Source organism: Schistocerca nitens, chromosome 4, assembly GCF_023898315.1.
Source record: "Schistocerca nitens isolate TAMUIC-IGC-003100 chromosome 4, iqSchNite1.1, whole genome shotgun sequence".
Classification (NCBI taxonomy): Eukaryota; Metazoa; Arthropoda; class Insecta; order Orthoptera; family Acrididae; genus Schistocerca; species Schistocerca nitens.
The window spans coordinates 448,610,125-448,628,995 of record NC_064617.1 but is presented as its reverse complement, the minus strand read 5'-3'; the positions used below and the strand labels follow the sequence as shown (position 1 = coordinate 448,628,995).

The 18,871-nt window shown below is 39.4% G+C and overlaps 1 protein-coding gene across 1 annotated transcript in view; it reads right to left on the bottom strand.

Moving 5' to 3' along the window:
* The window catches only part of LOC126251627 (low-density lipoprotein receptor-related protein 6), a 338,123-nt gene that overhangs the window by 48,667 nt on the left and 270,585 nt on the right, over positions 1 to 18,871 (bottom strand). The window contains exons 3-9 of the mRNA XM_049952171.1: positions 10,623 to 10,742; positions 8,737 to 8,927; positions 8,350 to 8,640; positions 7,975 to 8,216; positions 7,703 to 7,866; positions 5,960 to 6,133; positions 681 to 914 (exon numbers count right to left, since the gene is read on the bottom strand). Of these exons, the coding sequence (XP_049808128.1) occupies positions 681 to 914; positions 5,960 to 6,133; positions 7,703 to 7,866; positions 7,975 to 8,216; positions 8,350 to 8,640; positions 8,737 to 8,927; positions 10,623 to 10,742 (1,416 nt within the window). The remainder of the gene's footprint in view (positions 1 to 680; positions 915 to 5,959; positions 6,134 to 7,702; positions 7,867 to 7,974; positions 8,217 to 8,349; positions 8,641 to 8,736; positions 8,928 to 10,622; positions 10,743 to 18,871) is intronic.

The window sequence follows — 18,871 nt, the reverse complement described above, 5'->3', positions numbered from 1 at the left end:
AGTGTGTAACCAAATTATGTCAATGCATTAGAAACAGCATGCTGTAACCAAGTTTTGAATGCCAAGAGTTCATCCAAACAGGGAGCACCTTCTCCTTCAGCACAACAATGCAAAACCACACGAGTGCTGTGACATCTACAACAATCCGATGACTTGGTTCACTGTCATCAACCATTCTCTACACAGTCCCAACTTGGTCCCATTCGATTTTCATCTACATCCAAAACTTAAAGAACACCTTTGAAGCCTTCACTTTGATAGTGATGAAGTAGTGCAAGCAGAGGTGAGATGGTGGCTCCGTCAGCCAAGTCAAATATTCTACAGAGACAGTCTCAACAAACTGATCTGTTTATGGGAGAAATGTGTTTGTTGCCAGGGTAATTATGATGAGAAATAAATATGTAAACATGAATAACAAAGATGTAGAATGTTAATAATGTTTGCTTTATTTAAAAAGCTTTAAGATTTTTCATATACAAAATACAGAGACCACACCCCCTACATTCAGCTAATAAATGACTGATGTAGGTTCAGTTAAAATTACTATTACACAATTGATTGTTTGCATTTGTAACTTTTCAGTTAAGACTACAATATAATGACACTTTTCTACAGGATTGTTTGTTATTAATAAAATAAATTCAATTAGTTTTTATTTTCTACCATATGAATATACAGACCTCAAGTCTATCTTTCTTAGCATCACACCAATATATCTTATCGTACGCAAGATCAAGAGTTATTCCATTTGGCCAGCCTAGATCCTTAGAAATGAGCATGGTTCGATCTGAGCCATCTAAAGATGCTCGTTCGATTTTGGGTGCTTCACTGTCCCAGTCAGACCAAAACATCCACCCCTTCTCTGGTGCCACAGCAATCGCTCTCGGTTCACCTAGATCTTCTGTTATTAAAACCTGAAACACGAGAACAGGTATAGTATACAATAGCAGTATTCAAATCAACTTTCAGATTGAAAACAGCTTTACTGTTTTTTCATGACTTCCTGACTCCGTTCTGTGAAGCCCGCGGGGAGTGGAGGATGCAAGAACATCCAAACCACAGACAGACATGGGGTGGTGACAATGTGGGTGAAACAAGCTGTGCTTTCCTCATTTGATGTTGGCACTGCAGGTGTGCTTACTGTTTCAGCACAGCACAACATGATAACCTCAAAACCGCTACCACACACATTGGTACTGTATATGAGATTGCTAAAAATTGCAGCAGCAAGACATAACACACTCACACATGGCCTGAAGTCTACATCTACACCTAAACCTACATCTGCACGATTACTCTACACAATTACATGCCCGGCAGAGGATTCATCGAACCTGGTTGAAGATATTTCTCTACCTTTCCATGCTCAAATGGCATGTGAGAAAACAAGCATGAGCTTCGATTCCTCTTATTTTATCATGATGATTATTCCTCCCTATGTAGGTGAGCACCAACAGAATATCTTTGTGATCTGAGGAGAAAGTTGGTGACTGAAGTTTCACGAAAAGATCCTGCCACAACAAAAAACCCTTTGTTTTAATAATTGCTACCCCAATCCAAGAATCATGTTCATGGCACTCTCCCCCCTTTTTCACGATAATACAAATGAGCTGCCCTTCTTTGAAATGACTTCTACTGATTTTTGCTGATCCACAACTAGCAAGCTTTAAGCTCAGGATGTGATGAGGTGGTGAGAAGATAGTACCTTTACCTTACTAACCACTGCTATATTACGGCTGGATTAACTGTAGCAAGCTGCCAACTCACTGTTTTAAATTTTCTGAGATTTAGTACTTCCTTACCATTCTTTGCTTACTACACAAATGGGAACCAAATACCACAATTATACATATTAAAGAAGGAATACAAACTGTGATAATTAACCTCTTTCTTCTTGAACACTGAAATTTCACTCCCCGCAGTATCATGTGCCATGTAATTTGCATACCATTGACTTATTCAATGCTAAATAAAATGTTGTAAGCACACACATTGTCCATTAGCACAGTCACTCATTTCCACTCCTCACTGTCAATGAATTTGATGCAGTTGATAACTAGATATTTCTACAGTCACATGCATAGTCACCAGTGGAGGGGAGGGTGCAGGGAGGGGGGGGTTGTAGGTAGGGAACAAATACATATTAATATATACATATTAAAGAAGGAATACAAACTGTGATAATTAACCTCTTTCTTCTTGAACACTGAAATTTCACTCCCCGCAGTATCATGTGCCATGTAATTTGCATACCATTGACTTATTCAATGCTAAATAAAATGTTGTAAGCACACACATTGTCCATTAGCACAGTCACTCATTTCCACTCCTCACTGTCAATGAATTTGATGCAGTTGATAACTAGATATTTCTACAGTCACATGCATAGTCACCAGTGGAGGGGAGGGTGCAGGGAGGGGGGGGGGTTGTAGGTAGGGAACAAATTGCAATTTGTTGAACTGACAAGAGTTGTACCTATTCACATAGCACACAGGGTTCTTGCTATGGATGAGAGTTATCCTTGTTGCATTACACTATTCTAATCACCTTAACAACATTACTCAATTCTGAGGTAAAGTTCATCTTTGAGTGTTGGTCCAGAAATACGAAAGGTGTTTTAACAAGTGATGGTGCTTCATACAGTGGTCTTCCTTTAATAGATCCACAAGGAAGCAACATTCAATTCACAGAGAGATGAAGAAAGTCAACCTAAGTGAAGAGCATCATCAAAGCACTTCTCCACTGCCAGCATTTGAGAAATACTGTACAGCAAAACCAAATGCTAGTTACTTGGGTTTGTGTGACTTTTTTTTTATATACAGGGGTGAGTCAAATGAAAACCTTAAATATTTTTTTAAATATTATTGATTGTGCAGAAGTGGTACAAAGCTGTATTACTTTTCAACATGATCTCCCCCACGCTCAATGCAAGTCCTCAAGCAATTACAAAGTGCATAAATTCCTTTAGAAAAAAATTCTTTTGGTAGTCCGCGCAACCACTCATGCACCGCATAGCGTACCTCTTCATCAGAACGGAACTTCTTTCCTCCCATTGCGTCTTTGAGTGGTCCAAACATATGGAAATCACTTTGGGCAAGGTCTGGTGAGTATGGTGGATAAGGAAGACACTCAAAATGCAGGTCTGTGATTGTTGCAACTGTTGTACAGGCAGTGTTGGGCCTCGCATTGTCATGTTGCAAAAGGACACCTGCTGACAGCAATCCACATCGCTTTGATTTCATTGCAGGACGCAGATGATTTTTTAGGAGATCTGTGTATGTTGCACTGGTGACAGTGGTCCCTCTAGGCATGTAATGCTCCAAAATGACGCCTTTTTCGTCCCAAAAGAGAGTGAGCATAACCTTCCCTGCTGATGGTTCTGCTCGAAACTTCTTTGGTTTTGGTGATGAGGAATGGTGCCATTCCTTGCTCGCTCTCTCCGTTCCCGGTTGGTTGAAGTGAACCCATGTTTTGTCCCAGTAACGATTCTTGCAAGGAAGACATCACCTTCTCGTTCAAAGTGCTGAAGAAGTTCTTCACAAGCATCAACATGTCATTCTCTCATTTCAGGAGTCAGCTGCCGTGGCACCCACCTTGCAGACAATTTGTGAAACTGGAGCTCATCATGCACAATGTGGTGTGCTGACCCATGACTAATCTGTAAATATGCTGCAATGTCATTCAGTGTCACTCGGCAGTTTTCCTTCACTATGGCTTCAACTGCTGCAATGTTCTGTGGAGTCACAACTTATTGTGCCTGGCCTGGACGAGGAGCATCTTCCACTGAAGTCACACCATTTGCGAACTTCCTACTCCATTCGTAGACTTGCTGCTGTGACAAACATGCATCACCATACTGAACCTTCATTCGTTGATGAATTTCAATAGGTTTCACACCGTCACTATGCAAAAACTGAATAACAGAATGCTGTTCTTCCCTGGTGCAAGTCGCAAGTGGGGCGGCCATCTTTATACTGATACTGCGACGGTATGTGAGCATCTGCACTAGGCTGCCACCTACAGGGGATTCTGCACACTGTTTTTAGAACACTTACCAACTTACAGGATAACGGCACGAAATTTCGATTTGTTCTTACAAATTTAAGGTTTTCATTTGACTCACCCTCGTAAAACCAATTGAGATGATGCAATGGTTAGGGCAGTGGACACTCATTGTAGAGAAATGAGGTTCAAATCTGTTTCAGGCCAACATGATTTGGGTCTTCAGTGGTTTCCCTAAATTGTGTAAGGCAAACGCAGGATGATTCTTTAGAAACAACATATCTGATTTCCATCCCAACCTTGTGCAATCTAAACTTGAGGTCCATCACAAATACCTTGGTGTTTATAGCATGTTAACTGCAATCTACCCTTCTTCCTTCTTGATGCTACATGTACAACAGCTATGAAAAACATATGAGCAGTTAAAGCTTTGGTTACAACATATGAATGTAGAGGATTCAGGATTATTTAAAAAAAAATACTAGTACCTTTTGTATAAACAGTCTTCAATGCACACACCAGCTAATCAGTGGTAAAACCTCGTGTATGTGATTGTTTATTTTTAAGTTTACCAGTTCTTGTTAAGTATCATTGATCACTTTAAACATGAGAGACTAATGCTCCTGGAAGTGGTACAACTGAAACTGCTAAATTCAGAGACCTTTGCATTCAGGCAGTTCCCTAGTAAATTATTCCCAGACAGTAAATGTTACAAATGGTAAACTGCTTCAGGGGAAAACAGAGGAAATTATAAGCCGTCTAGTCATTTCACAGCATATATTATATTCTTCATTTATGTGTGCACGACATTAATAATTTTTTAAACTGAATGTTACCTTATGAAAGAAAATGTCAAGCATCTTACGACAGTATATAGTGCATGACTCTTCATGTAGGAATGCCTATTCATTATAACACACACAAAAAATACTGCACTGGATACTCCATCTAACATTTCTCCTAATACCACATTTGAGTTGACCTCACGAGACAACTAGCTTGTGAGTACCCAAATAGTTTTAAAAAATTAAAAAAATATTGAAAAACTTTTTTAAAAAAAGCAAATGTGATGTTCTATTGGAAGCTACCAAAGCCATTAACAACTACGAAGCAAGTAAAATATCTAATACAATTACAATACATTTTGTTTGGAATATGATAACAAGCGAATATTACGTACAGAGAAATAAAGCAGTCGCGTCCTAAAGAGCCTCATGCTATAATTCACTCGGATAAAACAGAGACTTTATGTGGCACAATGTGTCCATAAAATGAATATTTAACTACAGACGTGTGTGTAAATATTAATTTGGTAACCACGTTACACGCTTGCCATCACTACTATAGTAGAACCTGACATGGACGACCAGTGGAGGTAGAGATATAGCACGTAAGGTGACAGTGAATATTTTCACATTTCACATGTAGCTTAGCACTGGGCATTCTTGCCAGATTAGTTACTTGATTACAAACATAGAAGTTAGCGATCATAGGAAAGTACTGAAACAGTTACATCCCACAAAAACTGGAAATCTTTATTGTTCACATTTGTACTTGTAGCACAGGAAGAGTTCATCTCAGATGTGGGTACCTATTCAAATCAGCAACTACCCAGCACACTCTACACATCCTGGAAATTTATGAGATGCATTTAGACATAATTGTGTACAATACATGACTATAAAATAAGCATGTATAAATTATAGATACAAAATTCCAACAGAAACAAACGACGCAGTGGTTATAAACAGAGCTTCATCTGGCATTAGACTGTGTTATAAACACATAATTTTATGTATAGTCAGAGAGAGAGAGAGAGAGAGAGAGAGAGAGAGAGAGAGAGAGAGAGAGAGAGAGAGAGAAGATCTACAAACTACAGTACTTAACACTGCAATAGAAGGCATACCTCTCAAATGAATAACTAACTACTGAACACAATACTTAATGATGCTCTTACAATTCGTAATTCACCATTCAGACGTGCCACTTCAATACGGTCCATCCCCGTATCTGTCCAGTACATATTACGTGCCACCCAGTCAACAGCAATTCCATCAGGATGGCCCACCTCTGTCACGATTAGATCTTCCTGACCTGTTCCATTCAGATGAGCTCGTCTTATTGCCTTGGCCTGTAGGCAGCAGCAGAAAAGAGCAACTCTAAAAAGTGATGTTGTGACTGACAGAGAAACAGGATCATAAATAAAGCAGCTGTAAATTAAAACAGACAGATTGAGCACAGAGACATACTACTGTCAGGGATAATCTTTACCCCTCTGTATGGTAAGATTTCTTCCTTGCTATTGAAAGAAGGGTACACATGAAGTTGGCGAAAGTATGAAGTATACTTATATGTAGGCCAATGACGAAATGGATAAAAGATGGTGTTTTCTAGTGTGTTCTTATTTCCATCCGGCACTCAAAGAAGGAACCGCCCTGGCTCACAGTCCTGTACACTTGGTCATTATTTTAGTATTGTATACTGTAATGTATTATATGAAGTTATTCTATTGGTATTGTGAAGGGTACTAAGTAAAATGTAGCTTAGGTGAATTGCGTATTTCATTTTGAATTTTTTTTAAATGCACGACATTAGCTGAGCAATGCGATCCTGTCACTAGTTGTTTGACTAGCTTATGGTGAATAGAAGGTGTGGGTTGAGATGGTGGTTAGACTGAAATGTGATACTTTGACTATCTAGAAACCATACAGTACATTTCAAATTCTTATTTTTAAGAGTCATTAATGACATCAGAAGATAGCAATACAACAATTTAACTCCCATATTTACATGCTCTAAGTTTTGCTCCCATATAACTGATTCAATCACATCATTGTTTCCCCCGTTGGTAATTATGGCCACTAGCCTACTTCCATTTATCTTTTAGACCATATCACAGCCTTTGTTTGAGATATGTACAAATATTAACTACAAGCAGGTGGAGAAAATGTAGAGATCAATTTAACGTTGAATTAGTTGAACAATGGTTACAGAACTGTTTAATGTTTAAAGGTACATTAAAAAATAAAGAGAGAGATAAGTGACTTTCTGTCTGAAATAAACATACAATAAAATTGCACTGCACCCTGAAAAATAATAGCAAAATATGAAGACACTACTTTTTCGTCTACATGGATTCCAGAATATGGAAAACTGTGTTAATCAGTAAATGCTTACATTCCTCTAGTTACATAACAGCCAAAGTGAAAATGGTAACTTCATACATAATTTTTTTCAGATTTGCAAACCCTCTTATCCAGTATTGCTGCTGCTGCTTATCCCTCTCACTTACCTTTCATGCTACAGAAGATCATCTAAGATTTCTTTTTGGCAAGCTGAATACCATAAGACAATAAGAGACATATTGGATTCAGATATGCAAGTGAGAGCAATGAAGGATCAGCAGAAGACAATAAAAGACTCAAAATATAGCATTCAAATGGAAATTGGACATCTGGCAGAACTTTTAAGTGTTTGTGATATATTACTATTTTTCTAAAAAATTGGTTAACTTGGTTGCAGCGATTAGTATGTAAACAAATAATGGGACGTAAGTGATATGTAAGATGTTATTAAAAGGCATGTACATCATGGTATATTCTCATCAACAACACATGTGTACCAGTAGTGACTCCCAAACACAGATCAAGTTTAAAACAAGTTACACAGTAATATTACTGTTAAAACTATCAGTACTCACATCATCATCTGTCCAATAGATAAAATTTTCAACTGGATCAAAATCTATTGCAATAGCATGCCTCACATTTTTAAGAGGTAGAATAAAATTTGTATAATCAGGAGAATCAAGTGATATTTTAGAAATATCTGTTCTTTGTACGAGAATTAACAGCTCTTGAGGCCCTGAAAAGAACAAGTGGCATAATGGCAATATTTACGTGACAAGGAGTAATAGAATTCTTTCAACACATTCCAACTTACTCTCTACATTACATGTAAATCATACAATACCGTTGGCACAGGTACGGTTATCCAGCAGCTTTACTCCAGTGGGGCAAGCACAAGTGAAGCCTGGAGGTCTGGGTGACAGAAGACATAAATGAGAGCAACCACCATTATTTGTTTGACATGGTGAATAACCTTTAGGCTGACGGCTCTTATCCCACACCCGAATATCAAGTGGCATTATGTCCTTGTTGTGAGCTATTTCCTTTGGTTTCCCACCTTCTTCAAGATTGTAAGAATGTATGCCCCTATAATTATAAAGATCATTTCATTATACTACATACCTGTTATACATGAAGATATTATTCAGCTACTTTTTGCTCACATGTACTACAATAATTCAACAAAATAATAATCATTCAAAAGAAACAATGAGCTTACCATGTTTCCCAGTCAGTGAAGTACAGCTTGTTGTGGAAAAAAGAAACAGCAAATGGACATTTTAAATCTTGACTAGCAAACTTGTGTCTGTTGTTCCCTTCATAATCAACTGAAGCAAGAAATAGCAGCTTAGCATCCAGCCAATATACTTTGGAATTGTTGAAATCTAAAGTGAGGCCATTAGGCCACATTATGTCCTCTATCACAAGGACCTTGCGCGTCGAGTTGTCACCATTCATTCCAGCGCGTTCAATTTTTGGAATCTCACCCCAGTCAGTCCAAAACATAAGGCTGGAATAAATATTTGGATACATCAAAATAATAAAGTTGTGAAAAAAAAATATCTATGGTGTTACGCAATGTAAATAAAAACTCAAAAGTACATACCCTCTCATTGGATCAAGTGCTATTGCTCGGGGCTGGTCTATATCTTCCCAGAACAGTACCTTCCTGTGTTCACCACTAATAGATACAACTTCAATTCTGTTTGTTTCTGCATCAGTCCAATAGATTTTTTTGGTGAACCAATCACATGCTAGGCCATCTGGAGAACTTAATCCAGTTGTAAGAACATCGATCTGCAGGACATATGCATACAACAAATCAATCACCAAAATAATAGCATAGGAATGGAAACTTAATAGAATGAACTAGAGGGAAAAGATTGCCTTTGTGTTACATTTCCCGTGCAGCACTGACAGGAGCTCAGCATTATAGCAATAAAGTAGCTGTTGACATCAAGCATGTTGATAAATCATTTTTGTCATCACACACCAAACATATTATTTATAGGTATATGCTGTACAATAAAACTAAAATTTATGCTCAATGTTCAACAAGTTTGCACTGCACTCCTAAAAATTTAAACTCGCCACGACATGCCACAGTTTTATAGACCAAAACCCTAGAATGTATTAGCAAATACTGACAACATACATTAGATTTATCCTGTGGCAGAAATACAGCTCCAAACGGCACATTAGCATCAAGCGTCATTGTAGACACGATTCTCTGAATATTCCCAAGTTTGCATCGCTTCCTGACAACTTGATCTGCGGCAAACTCTCTCTCTCCGTTTTCGTGTTCAGCAAAGTGTGGAAATGTAGTGTAACAATTTTCAATGGCCATATTTGTTTATGTGCAACCGTCTTATAGGACCAGGAAATATAAACAAAGGGTTATCCCCCCTTCACACACACACACTTCACAGTTTGCAATTATAGAAAAGTGGAGGAGGATGATGATCACTGGCCTGCATTATAAGCCTGTGAGATTACCAGGTGGTTTTAATATTCTAAAACCGTAACAGAAAGATTACGTTGCAATTACAGAAAAAAAAGATTGACGCGCCTATCGCTATTAAAAATTTGGATCTGGTTCCACAGTCGACTCGCGAAAGCTGAAACTGAACTTAATTTCTATGATGATTGATATTAGTGATGTTGGCGTTATCGCGTAAACAGTAATTTCCGCTTCAAGAACATGAGGCATTTCATTTCACATGATTCGATTGGTTGGCTATGTTCTTAACGGCTAAATATAAATGTTCTTGCTATATCTAAAGAATGTGCCATTGAGGAGCTGCGTGAGACGTCGGGATTTACAAATGACACAGGGCTCCTGTCGACTGTCTTTTATTGCGATTTTGGAGCTAAGAATAGTTATTTCTCAAATCCTAGCGTGCTGTTTTCATTCATTTGCCTATACGCACGCAAGAAGTAAAGAGAAACGGAAAATCTATCTTTTGTCCTTTATTTACTGTACCGCATCAATAGTAACTACATTCTCAAAAGCATCCTCTAAATATCACACGATACGACTGTATTCGTCCTACTGTCCCACTACAAAACATTTAATTTCTCGGACAAAAGCTCTTCTTCCGAAAAAGAAGACACACACACACACACACACAAACTCTTGCAAGCTCGGCTCATATGCACATGGCTACTGTCTCCGGTCGCTAAGTGAACGTGTGTGTGTGTGTGTGTGTGTGTGTGTGTGTGTGTGTGTGTGTGTGTGTGTTTTATATCGGAAAGATGATTTTCTCCAGAAAAATTAAATGTGTAGCAGTCTTTTCATTGTGCCTGTCTTCAACTCAACGCTTCCTGGCGCGTAGTAATCTATTCTTCTGATACTGTGTTAAATGATGTGTCCTGTTTTTTTCCGCGAGGAAAACTTAAGCGACGGAATCTGAAATTGCTGGAGGAATCGTGTTTAACGCAATATGCCGTCGTAACAAATTCAGGGCTCCCTTGGAGAAGATATATACGTACCTTGGCTCCAGGAACCTTCCCGTCATAGGAAACGCATTGTATCATCTCCAGTCCATTGTCAGTCCAACACAACAGTCCTTCATCGAATAGGAAGTCCACTGCTCCTGCAGCAACAAGCCCCTGCAAAAATATAACAATCAATATTCGCAGCTAGTTAATCGCACTGAAAAGAACATATCATATGACCTCGTTGTCTTTCCGGCAAGTTTAACTTCATACAAAGTACTATGGTTGTCCGCCGGGCGGGTTCAACGAAATGGTGCGACGTTTTACTATGGACGTACTCGGCAGAAAACAGAATAAGAGGGGGAAAAGTATTGATAGACCCTGCCATGATAGGTTCGTACAAAAAGTATATCTGCAGCTTGCATTTCCCAAACGTAAAAGCAGAAAGACATATCAATTTCAGAGGATTCTCTGCTATCAGGACTGATATACCAGATGGAAAAGAAGGTGTAATATACTACTACGAAAAAAAATTACGTTCCTAGAAGTACAGATGAATTCCCCAACCGCAAAGCTGCTAATAACAGTAGTAAGAATTAAATCACATTCCGTACCTTTCACCCATATTCTCCCAGAGAAGCGAGATAAGCGAAACAGATCCGAACGCACTGTGTTGACAGACGATCCAGGACAAAGCTCAGTTAGTTCAATAGCAGATAATCACTCTTTATGAGCCTCAATGATTAGTCAGTTACTTTGATGTCTGTTCCCCACGACAGCGGCTCTGTTGTATATATCACGTTATGCCAGTTTATACTTGGTCGACACTGCACGCCACATTAGGATCAGATTATTTCCCTATTATTCTGACGGAAGATGTGACAGAAAAAGACGTGAAATTCTTTCCTATACGTAACAATCCTTCGAAAACCAACAAATCAAACTACCACTATTAAAAAATACACACACAGAGAATTCAACTATCGAGGTACCAGAAATGTAGCCTACTACGCATTCCGCAAGGTGTTAAATGACGCAGCACACCTCTCTGTCCCCAAACGCATGCTACTTTGTTACAGGTTAGAAGGCCGGTGATATTGTGGAATACGAAATGCTCACGAGTGATTGGCCAACGCCGACTAGTACATAATTGTTTAAGATCTACTCATCAGAAGATTATCTGCAATACCAGAAGGCAGATGTACAAGATAGGGGGCTTTTAAAAAAGCAAAAAGACCTTTGATGTGTGGAATGCAATAAGCAAACTCAAAAAGCGTAAATGAATGGGCGGGATCTGTTCCCTGTGAAAACCTGGCGCTAACGATTCCCAGAAACAATAGCCATGTATGCAGCTGTGACAACATTGCGTCGTTGCCATAGAGTTTACGAAATTACGCTATTGGCTGATGCAGGCTCACGAACCTGCTGCGTCCAGCCCACTGCAACTGTGAGGGATCAACTTACTGTGACTAAAATATTGTCTGACACGGGGGACCCACTGTGGGTCGTTCGCTGGACAGTTCAAACTTCGCTTAGCGAAAGTAAGCTGAGAATAAAGGGACACCTATTTTCTCTTAGGTACGAACACTCGATAGTTTGCGAGAAAATGAAGTTTTGTTGCTACTTCATCAGCTCCCGCGCGCGGCTTTAAACCTAGTGAGTCGGTGGGGTAGTGGCTAAGGTAAGAGCCCAGTTTTCAATTTTTGCGCTCAGTGCTCGAATCCAATAGTATGTTGTTGTTTATTTTTCTTTACGTCAATGACATCAATATTTCTTGTGAGATCGAGAATTATAATGGGATTATTAACCAAAGAAATGCGTATTTCAAATATTATTAAAGATAAATTTTATTACTAGAAATCGTATATAACCTTACATAACTAACAGTAACTGAAAATTAAAAACATATAAATTCTAGTATTTCAATTTTTGCTTTGATATTAAGCTTTTATACTTTAAGAGAACCACTGCATTCCCAATAGTCATATATGGCACAAAAACAGCAAAAAGCATAGAAATTCGAAGCACCGCCCGCAACGTGCGAAGTAGTGTGAAAATGATTACAAAAAGAAACCTTGTTAATGTTGTTAAACACCATCTGGCGACACTTTCACAACAAATCAAGCACATCAAAGCATTTTCTCGAAAGTTGGGGCCTGCAAATGGTTACGGATCAAAGAGAGTGTTTTATTAATTACTAACTGACAAACCCAGCATTGTCTGAGTATCCATTTGGCCTATTTTCTGTTACAAACGAAAACTAAAAATGAACTGTGTTTTTAGTGTAACATCGAAAAAATTTGATTTCCATTTATTTGTGAAAACACCTTTAAAATGTAAACTATCGTACAAAGAAAAACGCATAATATACTGACGTATAAGTAAAGTAACCCCGAACAGTTTCTGTACGGTGGGCGCAACTGCTTCGCGCTTCCATAACGCGGTTTTGTAGACGTCTCTATGGAACAGCCTCTTCATCGCGCTATAAACGGCTATTGTTTTCGCCTACTGTCATTTGCGCTTCGCAGTTGAAAGCTCTCGAACACGCTGCCAGACGTCTGCGACTTCCTTGAGTTGACTGGACTGTTGGAGTCTTAGTAGTAATGAATAAATATACAGAATGGAGAAAATGAAACTGGCCCAGAGAACAGAGTTCCAGTAAAACACAGCAGAGGAAAGGAAATACAGTCCTAACCTGACTATAGCAGATGTTGAAAGTAACTATTTTCCAACAGGCTGGAGAGACTGCCCATACAGCCGGCCGACCCTTGGAGTACATTTACACAGTCTTCTCGCCTGACAGAGTTGTTAGCAGAGGTCAGTCTGGTCGCGGCCCTAGGTGGCCACCAAGGTCACCCGATCTATCAGTGTGCGATTATTTTCTGTGGGGAGCCCTCAAGTCTAAGGTGTATCGCAAAAAGAATTGCAGCAGAACATTTCGGATGAGACTGCAGCAGCCAGCTTCGATCCACCTTCAGTGACTTGCCGACCAAGGCCCAAACGTGCCAAGAGATGAATTACAGTCACTTTCAACATCTACTATGGTCAGATTAGTACAGTATTTCCTTTCCTCTGCTATGTTTCTTCGTACCCTCGAACTCTGTCTCCTAACTACTTCTGTTTGCCTCACCCTGTATTACAACTTCGTACATAAAGCGGCTGTTTTTCACGCACCTCAGTGTTCATGACGTCAAATCCCCTGAACTATGACAGGTTCTTATCGCCACAGCATTTGTTTCCTGACAGTGAGGGATATACGTATCAGGTTTGGTTCAAAAATGGACGTCGCTTCAACTTGTGATTTCTGTTTGCTGTGCGATGAGAATACGGCATTCCTGTAACGGGCGAATGTAATTCTTCAGCTGTCAGTAAAAGTAGTCATAGCGTTGACAGAACGGCTTGCACTTTGGAGGGATGACTTTTATTGAATACGTCGATATTCTGATTTCATCGACAACCAGGCCATCGAACGTGGCCCACCCCACGAGTCAATAATATACAGAAAATTTTTAGGTTAGATCGCAAAACTTTTTCCAAAAATTGATGATAGATTTCTTTTTTTCAACTGACCGACAGCTTTCTCACTTCAAAATCATAACGTTCTCTTACCAGAGACGTGATACATTCTGTTTCATCCGTACTTAAAACGTAATCAATTATACTGGTGGTTTGAAGTTATAACAATCTTGCTGTTTCCAATAATTCATCAAACGTACGCTTGTCTTTGGTGCAGGTTTATTTGGCGACACGATGCCACTGAATTCTGTGTTGCCCCTAGAAAGAATCGCACCACGTTGTGAGACTTTGACTTCAAAACTTTCTTGACAGTAATGAGGCTGCCTGCAGCCATTGGCCACGGCTACAATGCCCGCGTAGACTTGGTAACCACATATCCATTGTTTCTAGCCTCTGTAAAACCATCGAACACACACGAATCAATCATTTTATATTTACCTCGAGTCGATCCGCCGCTTGTCACTCGGGTCCTCCAGCTCGATAGCTATTTTGTACTTGGGAACGTGCGCATTCGTACACTCCCTAGTATGAATTAACAGTTCCGAAAAACTGTTACCAACAGTTTTTGTTTGTCTCCAAGAAGTTAGTGGCAAATTTAATTCTCGAGTCCAACAAGACGTAAACCAGTTAACGGAACAGCATCATCATGTGTGCAACAGCCACCAAATCTGGAAAGCTCACGAATATACCTATCGTCAAATTTTTTGACAAAGTTTTGTGCCCTTGCGTAAAAGTGAAGGCGTTTCTGTACATTGTTGACTCGTGATACGTCAAAGACCTTGTAAATAATAATTTTCAGAAGTGATACGTTACTGCCTTTACATTTTTGAACAGTACCTGTTATTTTTGACAGTACTTGTGCAAATGTTTGTTTATTTCACATGTTTCATTCAGTGGGGCTGTGAAGTTGCTCAGAAACTGATGAAAAAACCACACATACAAACTGAAGTGTACATCTTCAAAAGTAAATGTTGTGACTAGTGCGATACTGGATGCCTGCCTGAAGTCTTGTTTGTTGTAGCTGGCTGATCGGTAGTGTTTTCATGGTCTATGTTAGATTGAAACTTGATAATTTGGTCGTGAGTTGCCAAAGCACAATGGCATATATAACGCACTTCTCGTCATAAAATGTAAAGCAAGGTAGAGTCAGAAAATATCTATTAACATAGTGGGCAAATCTTCGAGTATTTTGATGCATTTTGCGTACATCTATCGTGAATGAACTACGAAAAATGCTACGGGGCCAGTACATAACTTTTAGCTACGGCAAAGTCCATGTAGTACGTAAGATAAATTCATAAACAGTGACTAGTTGCTGTTTGTCCATAAATTAAAAAGTATATTGTCGTAACGTATTTAAATGAGGCATTATGTTTGTGACCTAACTCGAGGGAAGGCATTTTATAACCAAAAGCGATGTATAAACATTCGAACTCCGCGCGTCAGTTTACCACTCTAATGGCCGCCGCCCAGCTATTCAATTTGTCCGCTCTTCACAGTCGACCACTCGTGCGGTTGTGGGGGCCTGTGATACGTGCAAAGTTATCCCTCTTTATCCGATGGCCTAGTTGTCGATGAAATCGGAATATCGACATCTTCATTTAAGAAGTTATTGCTCCAGGGCGTATGCAGTTCTACCACTCTTACGACGTATACCTCAAGGGGCAGCTGAAGAATTACTTTGTCCGTTACAGAAGTGCCCAACTCTCATTGCACAGCAAACGGAAATCGTATTTAGAAGCGATGCGATTGATAAAATATACGACTGAATCCGTAGTCAATGCGCTTTCCAGTTTTCGGGAAAATGCTTTGAGACGCTTAGATTTCCTGGAAATTGGAAATTATGGAAAAGATGTGACTCTTCTATTTTCAAAGACACTAAGCTGTGGAAATCATTTGAAAGTGGTTCACATAATCTACCGGAAGAGATGTGCCTATCAGGAACAGAAACCCCGAAAGTACCTTATTTCTTTGTTGCTGACGCTGCATTTGGCTTAATAAATATTTGTTGAGACCTTACGCTGATACTCACTTGACTGTTGAAAAAGAGGATATTTAACTACAGACTGTGTAGAGCAAGAAGGTACATTGAGTGCCCTTTCGGAATACTCAGTAACAAAAGGCGATTTTTTCATCGTCCCTTGAATGTAAAACCTGATTTTGCTACTGATGTTGTCAAGGCCTGTATTGTGCTTCACAATTATGGTAGAGACAGAGATGGGTACGTAGCTGAGGATGCTACGTCAATTACATGACTTGAAAACATCCGAATAGAGTGCTGTTCAAGAGGAGGTTTGAAAGCCAACAACGTGAGAAACATTCTGTGCAAGTACTTCGTGCCAAGTGTTGGAAGCATTCCATGGCAGATATCAAAGACCTGAGGACCAGATACGTGAAACCACGAAACATAAGCATAATCACACAAATTGTGGACGGATTTGACACCGTTTGGCATAAAAAAATAACTCCAATCTCACTGATTAGTACAATTCGACATTTAACAGGTACTATGTTCATTGAAACTATAAAAATGTAAAATAAATGCAATGATATTGAAAAATAATTTAAAGACTATTAATTATTAGTTGAAACTCTATTTAACTGACATTAATAGTTTTACATCTATTTAGTATAATAGAAATGATTTGTTAATTACTGCCGGCCGAGGTGGCCGAGCGGTTCTAGGCGCTATAGTCTGGAACTGCGCGACCGCTACGGTCGCAAGTTCGAATCCTGCCCCGGGCATAGATGTGTGTGATGTCCTTGGGTTGGTTAGGTTTAAGTAGTTCTAAGTTCTAGGGGACTGATAACCCCAGAAGTTAAGTCCCATAGTGCTCAGAGCCATTCGAACAATTTTTTTTTTGTTGATTTCTTTATTACTTTTGCTTCGGCGACATTTCGAAATTGAGAATTCCTTTATCAAGCCTTGTTTTAAACGATGAAGATAATGTAATTTATTCCTTAGTACTATGACCATCCCGTTATCTACTGGTGTTATTGTAAGATCTTTGTTGTTTTGTAATAATGCTTTAGTGTCTTGTTTTCCCTTTTGTGTAACGCACGGTGTTTTTTATTCGTTTTTAAAATTTTCATTCTTTGCATTTGTTAGTAGGTTTAAAATTGCAAATAAAAAATAAATAAATTTAAGACTGTTAAAGACTAGGAAAAACTAGTAGAGGCCGACCTTGGGGAAGATCAGTTTGGATTCCGTAGAAATATTGGAACACGTGAGGCAATACTGACCCTACGACTTATCTTAGAAGCTAGCTACGTTTCTAGCATTTGTAGACTTAGAGAAAGCTTTTGACAATGTTGACTGGAATACTCTCTTTCAAATTCTGAAGGTGGCAGGGGTAAAATACAGGGAGCGAAATGCTATTTACAATTTGTACAGAAACCAGATGGCAGTTATAAGAGTCGAGGGACATGAAAGGAAAGCAGTGGTTGGTAAGGGAGTGAGACAGGGTTGTAGCCTCTCCCCGATGTTATTCAATCTGTATATTGAGCAAGCAGGTAAGGAAACAAAAGAAAAATTCGGAGTAGGTATTAAAATCCACGGAGAAGAAATAAAGATTTTGAGGTTCGCCGATGACATTGTAATTCTGTCAGAGACAGCAAAGGACTTGGAAGAGCAGTTGAACGGAATGGATAGTGTCTTGAAAGGAGGATATAAGATGAAAATCAACAAAATGAAAACGAGGATAATGGGATGTAGTCGAATTAAGTTGGGTGAAGCTGAGGGAATTAGATTAGGAAATGAGACACTTAAAGTAGTAAAGGAGTTTTGCTATTTGGGGAGCAAAATAACTGATGATGGTCGAAGTAGAGAGGGTATAAAATGTAGACTGGCAATGGCAAGGAAAGCGTTTCTGAAGAAGAGAAATTTGTTAAGAGCGAGTATAGATTTAAGTGTCAGGAAGTCGTTTCTGAAAGTATTTTTGTGGAGTGTAGCCATATATGGAAGTGAAACATGGACGATAAATAGTTTGGACATGAAGAGAATAGAAGCTTTCGAAATGTGTTGCTACAGAAGAATGCTGAAGATTAGACGGGTAGATCACATAACTAATGAGGAGGTATTGAATAGAATTGGGGAGGAGTTTGTAGCACAACTTGACTAGAAGAAGGGATCGGTTGGCAGGACATGTTCTGAGGCATCAGCAGATTCAGAGGGATGTAGGTTGCAGTAGGTACTGTTTTTACCTACCAAAGTCACTCTTTTCGCTGTCTTCCAGCTTATCAAAATCATTCCTAAGTTTAAGACAAACTTCATGCCACGCACTCCTTGTGGCGTTCCTATCTTTAAAAATGTCCACGGTTTTGTCCCAGAGCACAAGCCTTTCTTGTACAAAATGAATTAGTAACTCATTGTCAATTACAACCACGTCGGCCACGATTAAATCACACCACTACTCCACTCTCAACGCGTACACGACAGCGGTCGGCGGCAGACTGGACGGTGTGTAACCGCGCATTTAGTCACGCAGGCCACCATTTCGACGCAGACGGTAAAAAAAATCCGTCGATTGTAGTGGCAGTGAGTATCTGCATTGCTGCCGTCAGCGTTAAATAATCCGATCGTCCAGTATTCCACACAATGTGTACGTCGCAATACTATCCTACGCCCCACTACTGGTACGGCGGCGACGGTAAAAATTCCGATCGGACAAAAACGCCAACTGCTCAACAGCTGACCGCCCAGGTGAACCAAGTGGCTATACCAACAGTACCTCCTCAACGATCGTTCAATGTCTGGTTCATGCACCTATGCTGACTGCTGTTCATCG